Source organism: Callorhinus ursinus, unplaced genomic scaffold (assembly GCF_003265705.2).
Source record: "Callorhinus ursinus isolate GAN/ISIS: 27379988/994484 unplaced genomic scaffold, GSC_fseal_2.0 scaffold12, whole genome shotgun sequence".
Lineage (NCBI taxonomy): Eukaryota > Metazoa > Chordata > Mammalia > Carnivora > Otariidae > Callorhinus > Callorhinus ursinus.
Window position 1 is genome coordinate 49,428,497 of NW_027397074.1, and position 22,029 is coordinate 49,450,525.

The 22,029-nt window shown below is 34.8% G+C and overlaps 1 protein-coding gene across 4 annotated transcripts in view; it reads right to left on the reverse strand.

Annotated features, from left to right (window-relative positions):
- DPY19L2 (dpy-19 like 2) overlaps positions 1–22,029 on the reverse strand; it is a 91,773-nt gene that overhangs the window by 15,742 nt on the left and 54,002 nt on the right. For 3 of the 4 annotated variants that reach the window (XM_025873138.2, XM_025873136.2, XM_073899052.1), the window contains 5 exons: positions 19,916–19,996; positions 17,650–17,751; positions 16,252–16,323; positions 13,300–13,346; positions 4,932–4,956 (listed from right to left, as the gene is read on the reverse strand). In XM_025873138.2, the coding sequence (XP_025728923.1) occupies positions 4,932–4,956; positions 13,300–13,346; positions 16,252–16,323; positions 17,650–17,751; positions 19,916–19,996 (327 nt within the window). The remainder of the gene's footprint in view (positions 1–4,931; positions 4,957–13,299; positions 13,347–16,251; positions 16,324–17,649; positions 17,752–19,915; positions 19,997–22,029) is intronic. The other variant, XM_025873137.2, reaches the window with a different exon arrangement.

Consider the following 22,029-nt stretch of genomic DNA (forward strand, 5'->3'; position numbering starts at 1 on the left):
ATAAAATGGACAAATATTAATACTGAATGTTAGAGAAGATGCCTTGAAACATACACTAAAATAATTGGTACATTTCTGTAATTTAGCTTTATTTATCAAGATGCTACAAAAGAGCCAACTCTTTTGACTTAAATTTCCATTCTAATTTAAGGGAATAATCAAGACCAAAAAAATGCCTGTACAAAGATGATCACTGAAGTGAATTTTTAGCAGCAAAAATAGTAACAACCTATGTGACCAATATAGAGGAATAAGTAAATTACCACATTTCCCACATGCATACAGCCATTAAAAGATTACATGTTAGATTATTTAATGGCATGGAAAGTTTTCAATGTGTATAATTATGTACATACAAAAATATCAATTTTGTGAAAACCATCTATGTGTATATATACATGCATGTGTGGGGTGGAGAAGGCTACAAAAATATGTACCTAAAAAGTTAATAGAGGTTATTTCCTGAATGGTGATTTTCCTGAATTTTCTAACACTTTTTACACACATGTTATTTTAGAATTAGAAATATCTGATTTATGTTTAAAACAGAATGCAAAGCTGTGTTTTTCCTTTTTAAGTAAATATGTTTGAAAATGGAATTTAATTTTTTCATAATTCTTGAATCCAAAGTTGGGATGTGGAAGATTTATTTCAAAATCAATCCTTCATTTTTCTTTAGTCAAACTCCTCCTTGGACAAAGTCGGGGACATGTTGTGGAGGGAACAAAAAAACAACACACTTCACACCTAAATAGGTCTTTTTGGTTAGGACCATTAAATCACAGACTGGTAGATTACATGGGCCATCTTCTTTAATCATCTATCCAAAGCAGGGATCTCTTCTGTAAATCTATGAACTGGTTATTCACTAATTCCTGAAAAAGAATATGCCATAGAAGTGCCTATTATAATTATGGATAGCTGTAAATGTTAGAAAATCTTCCCTAAGACTGAACCAATGTCTCCCCATAATTTCCACACCTCTGCAACTGCACAAAATTAGTCTAACCCATTTGCACATGACAGTTCTCTATTATCCAAATGCTGTACTCATGACTTTGCACTAATCCCACCTTCACCCTTAGAAAGCTTTCTATTTTTAAGCTAAATATTCAGAAACTTGGATCATTAGTTCTGTGGTGTCATAATTCTGGATGCCTTGCTCTGGACATGGTACAGATTGCCCATGTTTTGTTAAAATGTGGCATCTAGAAACAGATTACCATAGATGTGGTTCTAATTTATGAAAGTGTACATCTGACTTATCCCAACATGCCTTCCTTGGGTTATCTTGAGCCACACGATGAGACTATCATCATCTCTCTGAAATCCAATCACTTGTACTCTTTTTCCATCACTTCTACTTTAGCACCAACTGCTCATATGACGAGAATTAAATCCAAAGGAGTAATTCTTCTTGACTTTCCTCTATTATCTAAAGGCTGAAAAGACTGTTTTCATATCTGAAAGATCCCCACCATTTCCTTATCTTCCCTGCATTTTTTTGTGTGTGTGTGCAGGAATGACACAGAACGACCATTCCAAATGGCACCACTTATGTTTGTTTTCTATTGTTATCCACATGCTCTAACCACTCTACTCACAGGCTACTGACTTTCCATGGACCTCTCTTGCCATAGTTATTTTATCTCCTATTCTATCAAATAGTTTTCTTTTTAACTACTAAGTAGAAGACAGAGGGCTACAGTCAAAAAGCACAGTCCAAAATCCTTTACTACCCTACCCTCAATTTGTTAGTACCTCTTTCCACATAAAAATTACTAAGAAAATCCTCACAATATCTTTTAGAGGCTGGAAGCAAGGAAAGAAGAGAAGCTCAGGAAACTTATTCACTATCCATCCTTGATATAAGTGAGCCCAACTGGGTAAAGTGTGAGGTAGCAGCTCCCAAGCATAAAGAAAACAAAGACTAAATGAGAAGGCCAGTCCAAATGGCAGACTGTCCCTGTCAAAACTATCTTCCACGACAGTTGTGGAGGTGTCTTGAAAACATGGCAGAGATACCCTTCACTGGCACAGTTAACAGAAGGCAGAGTATTAACTGGAGCCCCAGAGGTCTTGGTCCAGAAGGTACCCGAGTTTAAAAGTGGGCATGTACACAGTGATTAACTTAACATTAGGCAGTATTGTAACTCTCTTACATATAACCCATTTAATCCCACAGCCACCATATGAGATAACTATTGTTATTACTGTTGTTTTGGTTGTTGCCAAAAAGATGTAATGTAACTTGGCTATGATCACACGGCCAGTAAGTGGAAGAACAGGGATCTGGGGCCAGCCAACTCCCAAGTCTGCTTCTTTAACTACTACACTATGCTTCCTCTCCAGACAATAAAGTATTCAACCACATGGTTCTATTAGTCTGAGAACATAGAAGTGTACAGACACCCCAACATGTATCACTCAATCCATTTTTTAAAAGAAGTAACTCTTCCCCCAAATTCTGATTACCTTTTAAAAAGCCATCCTCTTTACGGCCAACAGGACAAATATATGTCTACAACTCAGATCTGATTATACCTAATCTCTTGCTTAACAACAAAGTCCAGGATAGTGTTCAGCTTCTTTGCATACAAAGTCATCGTAGTCTGAACCTGTGTCATTTTCTGCTACTTCTTGCATTTTCTATGCATCAGCAATCCTGATTTGTCTGTAGCTCTGAACATAACGTACTACCTTATGCCTTCTTTGTACATGCACATGCTTTGACCTTGGTAAATTCCTCCTTTAAGGTCATTAAAAAAGAAAATCTGTCCCTAACTACCCCATCTCCTTCACACAAATTTAATTATTTTTTCTGTACTACTTTTCTACCTATTTCCTTTGTCAAGGTACATATAATTATCTGTTCACTTTGTCTTCCTCCACTACACATTAAATTCCACAAAAGCAGGGACCTGGTGTATAATAAGAACATAATAAAGACTGAACTGATTAGTATGCAGAATTAACATAAAAGATTAAGATGGGCAAAATAAGGATAAATGGAGAAATGAAAGACAATAAGAAAGCAAAATTAATGTGAGAAAAGAAGGCAGAAAATTAAGGAATACTGTGTTTCTAAAAAGCAGTGGGAACACTGGGTGTTACACGCAAACAATGAATCATGGAACACTACATGAAAAACTAATGATGTACTGCATGGTGATTAACATAATAAAAATTTTTTTAAATAAATAAATAAAGTTAAATGAGAAAAAAAAGCAGTGGGTTTAAAAAAATAAAAAGGAATGGGTTTTAAATACCATATGATAAAATATAAAGTCTGAATGTGCACTGTTAAGTAAAACTGGGCAATGTGACAGGACTGATGTGCGTAAGTACAGTTCACATTAGGTGGTAGCATGTGGAGAACGATTAACAGCAGGGACTCTGCTGCCACATGGCCTAGGTTCATAGGCCTTGGTTCCACAGAGCTAAGGTCCCTTCAGCTTTGTGACCCTAAGTTACTCAACTTCTCCATGCCATAGTTTTCTTTCACCTGTAAAATATACAGAATAACTGTTCTTACCTCAACGGGTTGTTGTGTGAATGAAATTATAACTGTATGTAAATCACTTCCCCAAAAGCCCTGCACATAGGAAGCTGTAAGTTCTGACTACTACTTTGAAGGCACTGGAAGTGGGCTGTTAGTGTTCAAATGCAAGCTTTACCACAAATTAGTGGCAGACTTGAGGAAAGTTATTTAATTTCCGTAGGTCTCTATTCCGTGGCCAAGACCTCTTTGCTTTTCATCTTAGACATGTAGCTAGACTCCATTTCCCAGCTCCCTGCAGTCAGGTGTGGCCGTGTGCCTGAGGTCTGGCTGAGGGCAGGAAGCTTACATTTCCATTTCCAGGCCCAGCCCTTACAAAAGTTCTAGTGCATTATCTTCCCTGTTCTTTCTCCCTTGCTGCCTTGATGTAGACAAGCACATCAATCCTCCAGGGCAGCGTCTTCCCTGTTCTTTCTCCTTTGCTGACGTGACGCAGACAAGCACATCGACCTCAGAAGCCTCACACTGCAGATGGCCGAGCTATAAATGGAAGGAGTCTGGGTTCCTCAATCACTGCTTGTTGGTAGGGCCACCCACTAACCAGGAACTCCTGGTTTCAACTTTATGTGAGCAAAGAATCAAACTTACTGAGTTAAGTCATTGAAATATTAGTGTTTGTCTCTGTTAACAGCTACTTTCTTCTAATTAACATAATTTTCTGATTTGCAAAATGGGAATAATATTACGAGAATTAAAACAGCACAGTACATTGCACATAGTAACTACTAAAAAATATTTGTTATCATTATAGGCTGTTTTTATTAGGTCCAAATTCAGTTGCCCTCTCTTGTAAATTTGGCCTTTCCCTTAAAACTCAAAGTGCTTTTTTACTTAGGAAATCATATTTCCAGCCCCTGCTGGGCTTTCTCTTCATATGCCACAAAATAATTTAGCACCATATAAAATGTTGTCTTATTTGTTTCATGTCTCTGTTGAAAAATTATCTGAGGGCAGAAACACTGCTATACCATCTTCTGTATCCTGTAACACTCTAAGATTGTAACAGATTGCCCATCAAGTCTGGGTGTGGCCAAAGGCCACCAGTCACAAGGCCACAGATGTCCGCCCTGATGGGCTGAAGCTGACTAGCTCAGTGGGTTAGGAATTAACACTTTTATTGTTGAACGAATAAATGAATAAATAAAAGTAATTTAATTATGCTCTGTGGTCATAAATGAGCCTTCTGTTTTTCAGAAATCCTTACTACTATTCAAAAAAGATGAACACATGGGAAGGATCAGCATTTATTACCAGTGCTGAACCACTGAACCACTGTTGACAGTGCATCTGCAGCAAGGCAATACCTTTGTAAATTATCCTTGAACTAGAATTTAATACACAAATGCAGCAGAGATTAAAATGAAAGTTTTACCTCACCATGTTCAAGGAGCTGTTTTCTGAAATAAAAAACATTCTCTATTTACTGAATGTCCATTATGATTACATATATATAAACTTCATTTATTTGTTAAGTTTAAAAAATTTGATTCTCTCTAAACTACTCAGTAACATAAAAAATATTAGATAATATCACTGAAAATTATAGCAATTTGAAAGGCATGATTACATGATTTATATAGGATTATGTAAAGTATATAAAAAAAGCCATGCTCTGGTTAAGATAAAATAGGTTTTACTGATTGCTGGAGATTGTACCTCTAGAAGGATTTAAAGAAAAATAATTTCTATGAAATATTCAGCCACGCAGAGTATATACACTGCTTTAGATATAAGTACTGCTGGACTTCTGAGTTGCTTTTATTTTTTACAACTATAAGTACCATGAACATCTTTGTACATAAAACTCTGAGCATCCTTGAGTGTTTCTTCAGGATAAATTTCTAGAAGAAAAGTGACTGGGTAAAGCATATAAATATTTTTAGTTCTACAAAAGTATATGTCTAAAGAACCTACTGAGCTCTAGGCACTGTGCAGTGAACACAGCCTGAATAGTGTCGATGTAGTTCTCCTCTTAGCCTGCAAGTTGGACTCGTACAGGAGGTATGGGCTGCCTGGTTCATCGTTCCATCAAGAAGATGGAAGACTTTCGTTTTATATGCAGAGGCTTTCTTCTACTATGGATTTTGGGGTTGGAGAGAAAAGTAACACAGTTCAGGTAAGACACTAAGAGGTAAGGAAGTTCAAGGGCACACACAGATCCAGAGAATTTTTTTTTTTAAAGGCTGGTCAGGGGAGAGCCTGTCAGGAAAGCAGTACAATCACCAAATTACTCTGTCTCCATTGCAGCTTGACCCTGACTTGCCCAATGGAGGGGGTGGGGCGGGGGGCTTCTTACCTGTCCTGAAATCTACTGGTCACAACAGGACCCTGTGGTGAGCTGCTGTGTGCAAGGGAGGACAGGCCCTGACAATAACTGCTGATGCAAATAAATCTAGTAGCTAATTTAAAATATGAATGCACAACCAAATCTGCAAACATACAAATGAAACAGATAAATTGATAAAGAGCAATAACAGATGTTCAAAAAAGAGAGGCTAAAGCAAAAGATTAAGAGAACCAACAATTCTCTGAGATAAAGGAAGATGTGAATGTTCAGATTAAAATGTCCCATGAATTAATAAACATACAAAATACACACACTCATGTGTACATATGCACATGCGTATCTCAAACTCCATAAATTTCCAGAGAGCAAAACTTTATATAAAAGTTCTCATCTATAATGTTCAATGCTAGAAAACAATAATTACCTAAAAAATGCTGAAAAAAAACCCAGAAATACCTATTAACCAAACCATCAACTTAATGTGAAGGCAAAGTAAAGGTGTTTTTCACATAAAAAAGCACCCAGCAACCCTTGGGAGGGAGACACTGCGGCACTACCGCCCAATAGGAGCTGCTGGGGCACCACTCTGGAACCTGGGCTGCCCATCCCCAACAACCCTGGGCACAAGCCCCGTGCAGGTCAGCTAGAGAGACACGGCTGCTCTGCGTATGCCAGCATTTCCTTCCCCACACACCAGTGCCTTAGGTGTGAAACTAATGCTGCAAGATAGCCAGAACCCCAAGCCCGCTGTTACTTTCTGAGTGCCTGCACCCCAGACTCCCAGCTTTGTGGCCACCTGATGCATACCCATGTCCCACAAACTGTCATCACTGTGGGCTAGCCAGGGGCCCACACCCTAAAGCCATTGCTGCTCCATGAGTGCCTGGGCCGCAGTCCCTGAATCCGTGGCCGCTCCATGTATGCTCTCATCTCAGGACCCAGGTCCACCACTACTGTGGGCTAGCCAGAGCTGCTGGACCCCAGAGCTGCCACTGCTCTGCAAGCATATGAATTCCAATCCCCATAGTTGCTCCATGGGCACCCACGTATCAAACAACACTGTCACCACTACAACCAGGGCATCCATATTCCCCTTGGCCATGACATGCTCCATGGGGAGAAGATCAGGTGGTCCCCAGCAGCTTCACCACTGCAGATCCTAACAGATCACCACCGTTACAGATATCCACAGCCTTGGTCATTGAGGAGCCCTGCAGTCTTCATTGATGCTAACCTCAGCTGATAAAGTTGCACAGGCACTATACTGCTGAGCTTTCCCCAGGAATGGAAACAGCACACCTTACCCAGCTGGCTCTTTACACCCACCTGCAGGTGAAGGTCTTTCCTCACCAAAACTAGTCCCTAAAGTCTGAAAGAGGTGATTGCTCCATCAAATGTGAAGACATCAATGAAAGGCTATAAGAAACATGAAAAATCAAGGAAGTATGACACAATCAAAGGAACACAATAATTTTCCAGTAACTGACCCCACGGAAATAGAGATCTGTGAATTGCCAAAGATTCAAAATAATTGTTTTAAGATCGGTGAACTACAGAGAATACAGACAATACAGTAAAATCAGGAAAACAATCCATGAATAAAACAAGTTTAACAGTGAGCTAGAAGTTATTAAAAAAAGAACCAGAAACATCCAGAGGTAAAGAATACAATGAATGAAAATGAAAAATGCAATACACAGCATTCCATCCAACAGCAGGAGAATACACATTCTCCTCAAGTGCACACAGAACATTCTCTACAATAGATCCTATGTTAGGTCACAAAACAAGTCAACAAATTTAAGACTGAAATCATATCAAGTATCTTTTCTAACCACAACAGTATGACATTAGAAATCAATAATAGTAGGAAAGAGAGAAAATTCACAAATACATGGAAATTAAACAATCTAATCCCCAACAATTGATGGGTCAAAGAAATCAAAAGAAAATAAAAAACACCTTGAAACAAATGAAAATAAAAACACAACATACCAAAACTTACAGGATGCAGCAAAAGTTCCAAAAGGGGATTTTATGAGATAAATGCTTACATTAAGAAAAAAAGATTTCAAAGAAACAACTATACACTTCAAGGAACTGGAAGAACAACAAACCAAGCCCAACATTAGTAAAAGGAAAGAAGAAACAAAGATCGTAAGATAAATAAAAGAAACAGAGACAAGAAACAATAGAAAACATTTATAAATGAAACTAAGAGCTGGTTTTTTGGAAAAGATGAACAAAATTGATAAGCCTTTAGTTAGACTAAGAAAAAAAGATTTAAATAAATAAAATCATAAATGAAAGAGGGAACATTAAAACTGATACCACAAAAATACAAAGGGTCATAAGAGACTTCTATGAAAATTATACACCAACTGGATACCCTGAAGAAAGGACATATTCCTAGAAACATACAACCTACCAAGACTGAATCACGAAGAAATAGATAATCTGAATAGACTTAAAACTAGTAAGGAGGTGCACCTGGTGGCTCAGTGGGTTAAGTGTCCGACTCCTGATTTCAGCTCAGGTCAAGATTTCAGGTCGTGGAATTGAGCCCCGCATCAGGCTCTGCATTCAGTGTGAGGTCAGCTTGTCCCTCTCCCTCTGCTCCTCACCCCCTGCCACGCCCACTCTCTCTGTCTCTCTCTCTCAAAAATAAATAAAATCTTAGAAAAACTAGTAAGAAGATTGAATCAGTAATCAAAAATTTCAAAAAAAAAAAAAAAGTGGAAGACCAGATGGCTTCACTAGAGAATTCTACCAAACATTTAAACAAGAATTAATGCTAATCTTTCACAGATTTTTCCAACAGATTTAAGAGGAAAGGACATATTCTATCTCATTTTACAAGGCTAGCATTACCCTCATACTGAAGTAAGAAGAGGATGATAAAAGAAAAGAATATTGTAGGCCAATACTCCTGATGAACATAGATGCAAAAAACCTCAACAAATACTAGAAACCAAATTCAACATGATTTGCCTTAAAAGGATCGTGTAACATGAGCAGGTGGGATTTTTATCTTTGTAATGCTAGGCTAGTTCAATATACACAAATCAATAAATGTGATATGCCACATTAAAAGAATGAAGGATAAAAACCATATGATCATCTCAGTAGACATAGAAAAAGCATGTGACAAAATTCAAAACCCCTCTATGATAAGAACTTTTAACAAATTAGGTACAAAAGGAATGTACCTCAACATAATAAAGGCATATATGACAAGCCCAAAGTTAACCTCATACTCAATGTTGAAAAATCTCAAAGTTATTATAAGATCAGGAACAAGACAAGGATGCCCACTCTTACTATTTCTCTCCAGCATCATACTGGAAGTCATAATCCATTCAATTAGGCAAGAAAAAGAAATTTAAAAAATAATAAAGGTAGAAGTAAAACTATCTGTGTTTGCATATGACATGATCTTATATGCAGAAAACCCTAAAGACTCCACCAAAAAACTGTTAAGACTAATAAATGAATAAAGTTGTAGAATACAAAATCAACACACAAAAATCAGTTGCATTTCTACACAGTCACAGTGAACTATCTGAACAGATAATTTAGAAAGCAATCTCATTTATAATAGCATCAAAAACAATAAAGCAGTTAGGAATACATTTCACCAAGGAGAAGATGGACCTCTACACTGAAAACTGTGAGACACTGATGAAAGAAACTGAAAACAACACAAATAAATAGAAAGATATTCTATGTTCTTGGTTTGGAAGACATTATGTTAAAATATCCACACTACCCAAAGCAATCTAGAGATTCAGATGCAATCTCTATCAAAATTCCAATGACATTTTTCACAGATATAAAAAGAACAATCCTAAAATTCATATGGAACCACAAAAGACCCTGCAGTTCCAAGAAAATCTTGGGAAAGCAGAACAAAGCTACAGGTATTACACTTCCTGATTTCAAACTGTATCACAAAGTTACAATAATCAAAACAGTATGGTACAAGAATAAAAATGGACACATGGAACAATGGAACAGAATAGAGAACACAACAATAAACCCATGTATATATATATATGGTCAATTCATCTTTGATAGGGGCACCAACACACAATGGGTAAAGGATAGTTTTTTCAATAAATGATGGTTGAAAAACTGGATATTCACATGCAAAACCATGAAATTAAACTCCTATCTTACACCAGTCACAAAGATTAAGCTGAAGTGGTTAAAAGGCTTAAAAGCAATACCTCAAACCTTAAAGCTCCAATGAGAAAAAACAAAAACAAAAACAAAAAAAAAACCAGGGGAAAAGTTCTTTGACAGGGGTCTTAGCAATGATTTCTTGAATCTGACACCAAAAGCACCAGCAACAAAAGCAAAAATAAACAAGTGGGATGACATCACCTAAAAAGTTTCTGCACAGCAAAGGAAACAATCAACAAAATGAAAAGGCAACCTACGGAATGGGAGAAAATATGTGCAAACTCTGTATCTGATAAGGGGTTAATATCTGAAGTAAATAAGGAACTCATACAACTCAATGGCAAAAATAATAAATAATCTGATTTTAAAAATGGGCAAAGGACTTGAAGAGACATTTATCCAAAGAAGAACAGGAAAAATGCAAATGTACTCAATATCACTAATAAAGAAATGCAATTCAAAACCACAATGAGATATCACCTCACTCCTTTTAGAATGGCTATTATCAAAAAGACAAAAAACAAATGTTGATGAGGATGTAGAGAAAAGGGAACCCTTGTGCATAGTTGGTAGGAAATGTAAACTGGTACAGCCATTATGGAAAATAGTACGGAGGTTCCTCAAAAAATTAAAAATAGAACTACCATATGATCCAGCTAACCTACTCTTGGGAATATATCCAAAAAAATCAAAATCCCTATTTTGAAGTGATATCTGCACTTCCATGTTCATTGACACATTATTCACAATAGCCAAGATACAGAAACAACATAAGTGTCTGCTGATGGACAAATGCATAGACTATGTGGTATATACATATAAGCAATGGAATATTATTCAGTCATAAAAAAGAAGGAAATCCTGCCATTTGTGATAACATGGATAAACCTGGAGGGCATTATGCTATGTGAAATAGGCCAAAGAAAGACAAATACTTTATGTATCACTTATATGTGGAATCTATAAAAGAGAAAAAAGTCACACTCAGAAACAATAGAATTATGGTTGCTGTGGCTACGTAATGGGGGCTAACAGGGGTGATGTTCATCAAAGGGTACAAACTTTTAGTTATAAGATAAAGTTCTGAGAAACTAATGTACAGCATAGTGACTACAGCTAATAATACCATATTATATAAAGTTTGCTAAGACTGTGGATCTTAAGCGTTCTCAAACACAGAAAGGTAACTTTGAGGTGATGGATGTGTTAGATGTGTTAATTGACTTGATTGTGGTAATCATTTCATAATGTGTTTAAATATATATATCAAATCATTGTGTTGTATGCTTTAAATATATTCTTATTTGGCAAAAAATGAAAAATATGAAAGAAAATATTTGGAAATAATTTAATGATTTTGATGTGGGTGTTTCTAAGCAATAAATTAACACAGAAAATGTATAGTTGTGACTGTATAGAAATTTTAAACTTCTATAAAGCAAAAACCATTAATAAACTATAAACTGATATCCTAGAAGAAATGTTATATACATGTAATAGGCAAAAGGTTACTGTCCAGAATTTAAAATATCCCACACATCAATTTTCAAATGGTCAAGAAATGTAAATATGTCACACACATTTGGAAGATGTAAAACTTCACTGGTCAAGACTGATAAAATGAGTTCCTTTTTTTTAATCTGTCAGAAAGAAAATGTTAAAAGTTTGATAATACTGGTGTTCACACACTCAGCATAAGTTCTCAGTATTTATCAAATTATAAATATTCATATTAGGACCTAGCAGTCCCATTTCATATATTCTGAACATTAAAATAAGTATGCAAAGAAATATGTACAGATATGTTCATTACTCTTAGCACTGGCTGTTATGACAAAAAGATAAATATAATCTTAACACCCATTGCTGTGGGAATGGCTAAGTACTTGGTAATCACTCATTATGATGAACAATAAAATGTGGAGACCACTACAAAGTATGAGGAAGATCTAGGCAGACACCCAAGATACGCTATTAAATAAGAATAAAAAGTTACATAATAATACTGATTCTATTTTTTTTATAAAAATATTGTGTTTTTGGAAATGTTTTCTAGAACGATACATACAAACCATTTACAATCAGCACCAGTGAGGAGTAGATCTAAGGGACAGAAACACTCCCTCTTTTCTTGAAATATTATTTCATCTGTATGCATTACTATATGCATGTATTATTTTGTAATTTAAAAAACTGCTCTACACACACACACACACACACACACAAGGCTATCACTTTTAGGAATGTAATCACCTCCTTATTTTGAGCTAAATATCTTCCACCCTTTGGTCCCCTTGAGTCTGTCCTCTTCTACACTGTACCCTCTCAAATATTTGAAGACAGCTGTCATGTACTTCTCAATCTTCTATTATTCAGTTAAATATCCCAGGTGCCTTCGTGCATTCCTTATGTGAATAGTTCTCAGAGCTCTAAAACACTCTTTTTACAATGTCAAGGCATTTTCCTCTGGGCTCCATCTGACCAGAACAAAGTAGAGTGGGTCTATTAAGCCCTTTGATTTGGATTTCAACAAATAAGATTTAACCATTTCAACCATAAAGTTCTATTAAGTCCCTCTGACAACCATATGAAACTGTTTACTGAAAATACAAGCATGGAGTACGGGGCTCATGGAATCTCTCTGTACTATCTTCACAATTATTCTGTAAATCTGAAACTGTCCTAAAAAATAAACTTCATTAATACATCAAATTTAATCATATATCTACAAGTATAAAATGTAATTTAAGATTTTCCTCATAAGGAAGTTTTCTTCACAATCTCTCAAGTCCTGTAGCAATGTGTGATTTATGTTTTTCTCACATAATTTGTGCCAGTGAAGTTAGTGACTTCACTTAAACCACCAAAAAAGGTGATACAGCAAATGGTTTTAACAAAAACGGCAGAAAAACTGTATCATGAATACACAGAAAAATTTTATTTTCTTTGAAAGTTGAAAAAAAGAATTGCCAAAGCAAAACTTTAGCTTACTTCTGTTTATGGACTTTAAATTCTAGTCATATATTAAAATTAAACTAAATTCACTTGAACTTTGAGTTAAGTCAAATAGAAATATCTCCAAAACAAGTCCAAAAACATAAAAGAGATATCTAAGAATAATACATTCTTTTTTTTTAAAGAGAACATCTAAGATTGGTTCATGTCTTTCTTAATCAAAATGCTGGTTTAATATACATTCATTTGCTATTACAGTAGTTATTTAATAACTGAATACAGTATGATTTAAAAACAATTATGATATAATTACCTTAGATAAGTGTTTGCAGATAAGACACATAAAATATCACGATAAACCTGTGAATAGAATAAATTAAGCTTTTCTAAGGAATTATGTGACATTTAACATGCTCTGATTCATTAACATAAAACACCCTCACTAGAAAGAAATGTTTTTATTGTTTTTTTTTAAGTTTATGGATTCTTTTTAAGATTTTATTTATTTATTTGAGAGAGAGAGAATGAGAGATAGAGAGCATGAGAGGGAAGAGGGTCAGAGGGAGAAGCAGACTCCCTGCTCAGCAGGGAGCCAATGTGGGACTCGATCCCGGGACTCCAGGATCATGACCTGAGCCGAAGGCAGTTGCTTAACCAACTGAGCCACCCAGGCGCCCAGAAATGTTTTTATTGTTAAAGTGAGTCCTCAGTAACAGTTTAATCCCATCTCTGCCTCAGGCAAATATTTTCTTGAAGTTCTAAATTCCTTTTATTAAAAAAAAAAAAGAAAAAGAAAGAAGAAAGAAAGAAAGAAAGAAAGAAAGAAAGAAAGAAAGAAAGAAAGAGGAAAAGAAAGAAAGAAAGAAAGAAAAGGGTATTGGGGTAAATCTTTTTTTTTGTATAATTTTTTTATTTTGTTATGTTAATCACCATATATTACATTATTAGTTTTTGATGTAGTGTTCCATGATTCATTGTTTGCATATAATACCAGTGCTTCATTCAATATGTGCCCTCTTTAATCTTTAAGGTCCATTTCAATTCTAAAATTCTAAGCTCTTACATGTGGGCAACTCCTTATTAGAGTTGAAGTTTATATTTTACTGGGAGGGAAGTGGGCTGAAAGTGGGGAATTGGTTTCCACCAAGGAGGCAGCTTCTTCCATGTACTTTCAGAGACTATTTTATCTTAACCTTCCAAGCAAAGTAGTAATCTCTCTCTCCTTCCCCCCAACTCTCCCGCGCCCCACCCACCCCCTCCTCCCACCCACGCCATTTATATTCCTGCTTCACTGAAGTTTCTGATTATTATAAAATTAGCTCTGGCATAACTTCTTCTCTGATCTATCTCAGCCAGAAATAACCCCTACAGAAGGCCAAAGAGCACTTACCACAATGTACCACATGATGGTGAGAGAGGGACAAAGGGAGGAGTGAAGGGGAATGTGGGGGCTTAACTGGGCCAAAGAGTCTTTACCTTCAATCCTAGGCAACTTGAAGGTACAGTAAAACATTTATAGCGAACTTCAAGTTTTATACTGTGCACAATATGTGGTTTATAACTTAGAGATAAACAATGAAAAATACATAGTGAAACTTGAATTTTAAAATGAAATCTAAGTTTAGAATTTTTAATTTCTCAAAAAAAAGAATTTTTAATTTCTCTCATTCATTCAAGAGCATTTTTTATGGATGAATGTTTCAAGTGACACACATGAGATTCTGATCACTTAGGCAAGCAAAAAGCCTATTTAGGGGTTTAGTTAATAGAATATATGCGCTTATAGGAGTTTAAGATTCAGTAATTTCACAGAAAAATCATTCAATATGCTTTTCTTCTTTCTTCCCAGAAGCGATTTCACACAAGTGAAAAAGTAAATGAACATCAGAAGTATTCTTGAGGTAAAAAAAAATAAGCCACAATGGGACAAATAAAGAGAAGGGGTTTATATAGAGACGGAAAGGTGTTAAGCTTTAATAGCTGCAGGGATGGGGACATGTCTGTGTGCACGCATGTGTGTACACACGCAGCAAATGCACAAAAATGCCTGTTAATGCATATGCATGGTTTGAGCTGTGGTGTGTTTGGGGGCTAGTACTATGTTTATGAGTCGTGGATCTTAATTAAAAAAAATAGTAATAGTAGATCTAGCTATCATCTTCTCCCATGTTCACTATCTCCCCACTGAAGAGTTAATTCCTGCATTAGCTCCTCTAAGTGGAGCCCTAAAGAATAACACGTTTTGTCATGATAGAACAGAAAGAGGCTAGTGGAGAGCTAGGTGGAGCCTAGGGGACACTGGGTGTAGTTGACCCATTCCTTCTTACTACCTCTATCCTCTTTCCAAGTGGTCCCTAGGGAACTGGATCAAGGGGAAAACCACAGAGATGTAGAGGCAGATGCCTTCCTCACTCATAAATTTTTCACATTTTATGTGCAAACACAGGAATGAGAAATGTGGGAGCTGGAACTGTACAGAGAAGATATGCAACTTGACTTTAAATAAAGAAAACTAGTTTCAACAGGATCACACCTGGTAGAGTAGTAGAGAAATGTTATTGTTATCTACTTGAAGGTATAAAATAAATACATACTGACTTAAACAATATAAAGATGGTTCAAAAATGCTAAAAACTAAGACCCAGTTTCTTTAGCTAGGCTTTCAGATACACCACTCCCAGACCAAGAAAACCTGCCAGAGGTATTTTAGAACGTTATTCTTTCTCTCATAATAATACTTTCTTTCATTGAGAAAATAGTGAATATATAGACAATGTTTTAAAGAATATCTATACAGATTTCTCCTGTGCATGTCTTAAAATGGATCAAGACTTCCTCGAATGTCCTTTATATTTAGAAGATATCGAACTGTTGTTTTCCTTTCACAACACCTATGACAATTTTAATTCTTTAGTCGTTTGTGTGATTATTTGCTTAATGCCCGTGCACACACACTGAGACTATAAGTTCCAAGATAGGAGCAGGCCTGTTTTATTTGCCCCAGTGGACTAACACTGTGAATGTAGTTCATGGTACATAGCGGGTAACTGATAAATTTCTTTGGAAAGAATAAAGAATATCCTTTCTGCTGAGGCTTTCTAAAAAACCCATATAATACTAAATAAAGAGAGATCTGAATAAGAAATTTTTTTTAGGGGGTATGGGATCATCCTAAAAATAAAATGGAATTCCGAGCTATTAGCATTAATCCACTTTAGTCCTCATCTTGAACCCAAAAGCAAATGATAAAATATTTTTAAAATACCTTTTTAAAGATAAAATAAGTAATCATCATAACAACTGGAAGCAATAATGTCTTCGTGTATCTCAATGGAGTCTGAAATAAAGCAAATTATTTCAATAGCCATTTATTATTAAATTTTACATTAAATGAGTAAAAATCTATGTCAAATTGACTATCACAATGAAATTTCTTAAAGGTAAAAATGTTTTTGTCATTAAGATTATATATATTTATCAACCTTCATCTTCTAATACAAGAATGAAAATTATAAAAAGTTATACACATGTACCAAAGATTTTAACAGTAAAAGCCATTAAACCAAAAATAAGCTATGTTTATTATTTTTTCCTTTCTTTTGGTTTTATCTTTCTGTTATTTACATAGTATTAATTCTTAAATTTTATGTTTACTGAACCCCAGGCCCTACATTATCATTTCCTGGGCTGCAAAATTCCATTATTTTCCTTGGTGAAACTAGAAAAAACAAGGAAGAAACCCAGTCAATGTAATTACTGTAAATATGAGTAAGCAATAAAACGGCATCAGCAGCTAAATAATTCTCAAGACCCATTATTGTGGTTGGAGTGATTTAGCATGTCACTAAATTAAGTACTTCTGAAGGCAGGAACAGAGACATTTTCCTCTTTGTAGCCAGTCCTACAGCAAACTGCCTCACAGATAAATAAATAGTAGTCATAATAGTTTTTGAGTGAACGTATGACTGGTTGGATAAATAAGAGAATAACGTATGCTTAGTAGTAGTATACCTTTCTTGGCAACATCTTGTTAAAATTTTTTACAACATTTGGAGTGTTAAGTGAAATAAAACTAAAGTTTCTGAAAACCAAAACAAGAATTTGGATTTATTTTTCCTGAGCAGTCCCATACCTAGATTATTAAAAGTAATTGAACTGTATGGGGCACCTGGGTGGTTCAGTTAGTTAAGCGTCTGCCTTCAGCTCCAGTCATGATCCCAGAGTCCTGGGATCAAGCCCCACATGGGCTCCACGCTCAGTGAGAGTCTGTTTCTCCCTCTCCCTCTGACCTGCCCCCTGCGCATGCTCTGGCTCGCTCTGTTCTCTCAAATGAATAAATTAAAAAATCTTTTAAAAAAAATAAAAGTAATTGAATTGTAATAACCGTAATTCACTGTGGATCAAATAGTATTTTCAGCACTGTTCCTGGATTATCTCATTTAATCATCATCAATAACTCTTTAAGATAGAGGTCACTGTTTATTGATTTTACACATAAAAAAACAGGTGAGGAATGCTGTATGACTAATAAAAGTTATAGTAAAAAAAATGATAAAGTTGGGGGTCTCTGAACAAAAATTGTGAGTTTCAGATTAAAAGGAAAACTCAAGACCAAAAAACCATCATACCTGTAGAGAACAAAAAAATAAAAAAAAATTCATACCGCTTTTTCCATGAAGTCAAATTCAGGAGCACAGGTGTAAATTAAGGTATCAAAATCTGTATACCTTAGGATTCTGGCTGCTATAAGGTCACTCAGGCGAATCTGGGAAGACAATAAAGTAAAACAAATTAAAATTACACTAAGAATTATGGTTAATAATAATTGGTTATATTAGTAAAGTCTACAAAGGAGATAATCCAAGGTACATAGATGCCCCTCAAAGAAAATTTAAAGAAAAATCAGTGAGCTATACATTGCTATTCACTGAATTATGAAGAAAACTGAAAACAAAGAGAAATATCAAAAGAAAAGAAGAAAGAGGTCAGAAAAAATAAAGATGATAATATAAAGAGTGAACTAAAATCAACACTCACTGGGCAGAAACCACCATGCAGTTAATCATGAGATTTTATAATCATCATTTATTAAGAAGGAAACAGTCTCATGTTAACCCTTTCATTACACATTGCAAATCATGAATAAATTTTCTATATGTTGTCATTTTCACAAAGCCTCATGCACAGATTCCAATTTTTGTTGCTTGTTGAATTTTTCAGACATACATTCAAGCCATTAAACATAAGAGCTACTCATCATAAGAATTACAACTACGCACACTACTTTGGTTTAGTTACTTGATCTCCAAGGCCTTTGAAATAAGTAGCACCAACAAAACTCAATGTAGAACACTTATTTTCTACTGAATATTTACTACCTAATGTCAGTGAGATAGTTATTTTTCCACTGCATTCTCAGAAGGCCAAAAAAAGAAAATATTTGGTATGTAAACCTTAATTCAAATTATTTTGCAGGAACAAAAATTATTTTATATCAAACCTAACAACTGTCTGTGGTTTTCATTTATTTACGGTTCCCCTTATCTACCAGTAGCAAGGATAATTTAGACTTTATTTTTCTAATTTGGACGAGGCCTGATGATTGATAATAATTTAACCAAACCACTTTCATTTCAAGTCTTTCTCATAACTGTTACATATAGGAAGTCACTTAAGAGTACATCAAAGGGATGTGTGTGTGTGTGTGTGTGTGTGTGTGTGTGTAAGATTTGTAATCAATAGGGTGACAATATGAAGCAAGGCAGAAAAGAAAAGCACAGACCAAATTAACAGATAAATAAATGACTTAGAAGACTTCAATAAAGTTTACCGTAAAATGTACAGCCCCTACAGAATGCAAAGTTAAGAACAAAAAGGGAAAGAAAAAAGGAAAATGTGTCAGACATACCAGAGAACAGCAGCAACAAATAAACCTAAGGAATCACCATGCAGAGCTAGCAATAAATGGTGAATAAATCCTTACATTTTGTAATTTTATTTAACCTCCACATGTATGTAAGCTCAATTCTCCTGGAGAGTGAAAGCACTTGACCTTTCAGAGAGTATCATAATCCCTTGTTAAAGGTGAAGAAATTTCAGCATTAGACAGGGTCCCAATTGGATAGTCCTACATGAAGTACATTTCAGAGTAGGTTATTGTATGATACATTCATGTGCACTTCTATCCAAACAGTAAGTGTCAAAAATCAAAAATAAATTCCTGCACTTTTTTCTATTCCCCTGAACTGATTAGCTAAGTAGGGACTTCTGCTTAGACAAAGGCTATTTGGTAAGACATTGGCTTTAAAACAAACACAGACCACACATGAGGGATAGGTCCATATATTTTCCAGAAGATGAAAAGATAGAGAACTTTTAACATCTCCCATTTCCCTTTTACAAGTTTTAAAAATATCAAGTCACATCTTAATTTTAGTCTGTAATTATACATATATAAAACTACATTGAGATTGTGAGTTTTATACTTCAAAGCTGAGCACAGCCTGCTTATATATTAACACTTGCAATAAATAAATAACTTATTATTTTAAACAAATATTTTTTAAGATTTTAAAGTAATTTACACACCCAACATGAGGCTTGAACCCACAACCCCAAAAAGAGTCACACACTCTACTGACTGAGCCAACCAGATGCCCCTATTTGTATTTTAACTGAAATACAAACATATAACTACTTAAGATATTATTAGTATTTTTCCTGGATGGCTAAGTCAGCATTCATTGATAGTTTTTTCTTAGTGGATTGAAAAGATCATTGAACTGCACAGTTTTATTATTGACTCAGCCAATAATTACCCCTTAGGACTTTGAAGAAGGCAATTAATCTCTAAAAAATAGATGGTTTCAAAGTTTTCATCTAGCTACATATTTGCAGGAATTTTTATGCTTTAACTAGAAAGTACTTACATGATCTGAAACACCTAAGATTTTAGATGTCAGAAATTTCAAAATAATTGTTCCACACAACCAAGCACAAACTTGAATCAGCTAGAAAATAAAATTATAATATAAAAATTAAAAATTACCCAGTTAAAATATTCAATTATATCAACAAATGGTACAGGAAAATTTTAATCATGTAAAGAATATTAATGATGAAGTCTAAAAAAGGATATTCCTTCAGAAAATTTTGTTTAAAGGCAAAGAACTGAAAGAGATGACACTGTTATAAAATATATAACACTAGAGTTCTACAAATTTTAAAGGAATTTTTTAGAAGTTATTTCTTTTTCAATTTCTGTGAAAAAAGGAGCTATATGCTTGTTTCCAAATATTATTTCCTAGCTGAAAAGTCCTTTTATCAAAAAGTAGAATTAAATCATAAAAAATTCTTCTACCATTCTTTTGGAAATAAAATTATATAAATCCCTCTTCAAGAAAGGAAAATTGAAAACTTAAGCTTTCATTTTAAAGAGAGAAATAGAAACTAAAACTTACATGGGGGTTTCTGTTTGTCTTTTATTTCTTTTTTGGTTAACCTTGATTAGAAAGAACACAAATGTGGACTTCTAGATAACCTGAGGAAAATTATAGTGGCCTAAATCCAAATCTCTCCATACTTATCCAACAAGTAGAACAATGCAACCACAAATATAAAAAAAAGGTAACAGTACAAACTTCAAGTTACCTGTAAATAGAAAGAAACAACACATACAGCAAAGTTAAACCTCAAGTCCTGATCTAAGCCTTTGTAGAGAATGTGGGGAGTCTCAAAACCATGTGGAAGAGGGGAGAGGGAAATGAGGGGTCCCAAACTGAGCTGAAATAACTCTAGAAAAAGAAAGTCCACCTTATGTGTGAGAAGACTGGAGAATGGGCTATAGAGCAGGGACTTCAAGGGTTCAGTATAAAAAATTCTGATCCCCCAAAGGTATTACTTCTGGAAAGAGAGGAAGAGAAAAGAAAAAAGAGAGAAACTCTCTAGGAGAATGTGTGGAAAAGGAAATAAGCAAGAAAGAAAAATTAAGTATCCAGAAAAATAAATGAGGACCAAACAAAAAACAAACAATTACTACTTACTGTCACCGAAAGATGAATGAAGGAAATTATTATTAATTGATAAAACCACATCTTGTTACATTGACAAAAGAGGTTGCATCTGGATTAGAAAACATCTGCTCTAACCACAAAATAATTAGATGAAAGATGTCTATAATACCTACAATATACCTTCTATAAGTTAAAATAAATGAGTCAAACATTTTGGCTGATGATCTCTGCTCTAATGAATAAAAATCTCACAAAGCAGAAAAAACCTACAATGCAGAAGTAAAAGTTGAATTAAGTAAGCTCAAATAAGCATTCAGAGATTAAAAAACACCAAAAAAAAATTAAAACTAAGACCAGAAATGGACAAAACCAGAAAAAAAATTGAGAGTGCTTGTTAAGTACAGAAAATAAATTAAAGAAAAGGAGAAAACCATTGAAAAATGAAGATAATCTCAAGGTAACTAAAGGAGAAGAAATTCAAATAAAAATTCAAAAGAGCACTGAAGACAGAAACAACAACAACAAAAACCCCAGAAGAATAAAAATGAGATTAAAGAAGGTAGTTAAAGAATCAGAGAAAGTGGTAGAAACAGAAGACAGGCAACATATTTATAATTAGAGTGCCTGAAAAAGAAAAACTACAATCCAAGAAAACTTCCTAGACATAAAAGACCTGAATTTACATTTGGAAAGGACTTACCATGTACTGAGGAAACTGACCAGTATGGTAAATTACCTCAAGACATAGCCTAGTAAAACTTAAAAATGAAGAAAAATTCCTTAACAATTCTAGGCACAAAGGCCACATAATTTAGAAGGGCAAGAGAACCTGGTTTGTACCATACATGTTAAAAGAAACATAAAAGCACATCAACGGTGTAGAAGAATTTTCAAGACACTCGAGAAAGTGGGAACCAGGAACTTTAGATCTAGCCCATCTGTCATTCAGGTATAAAGATTATAGAAAACCAGTTTCAAGCATGAAATAATTGAGGAAACAACCTTCCTGAATATAGAAAGAAAGTTAAAAA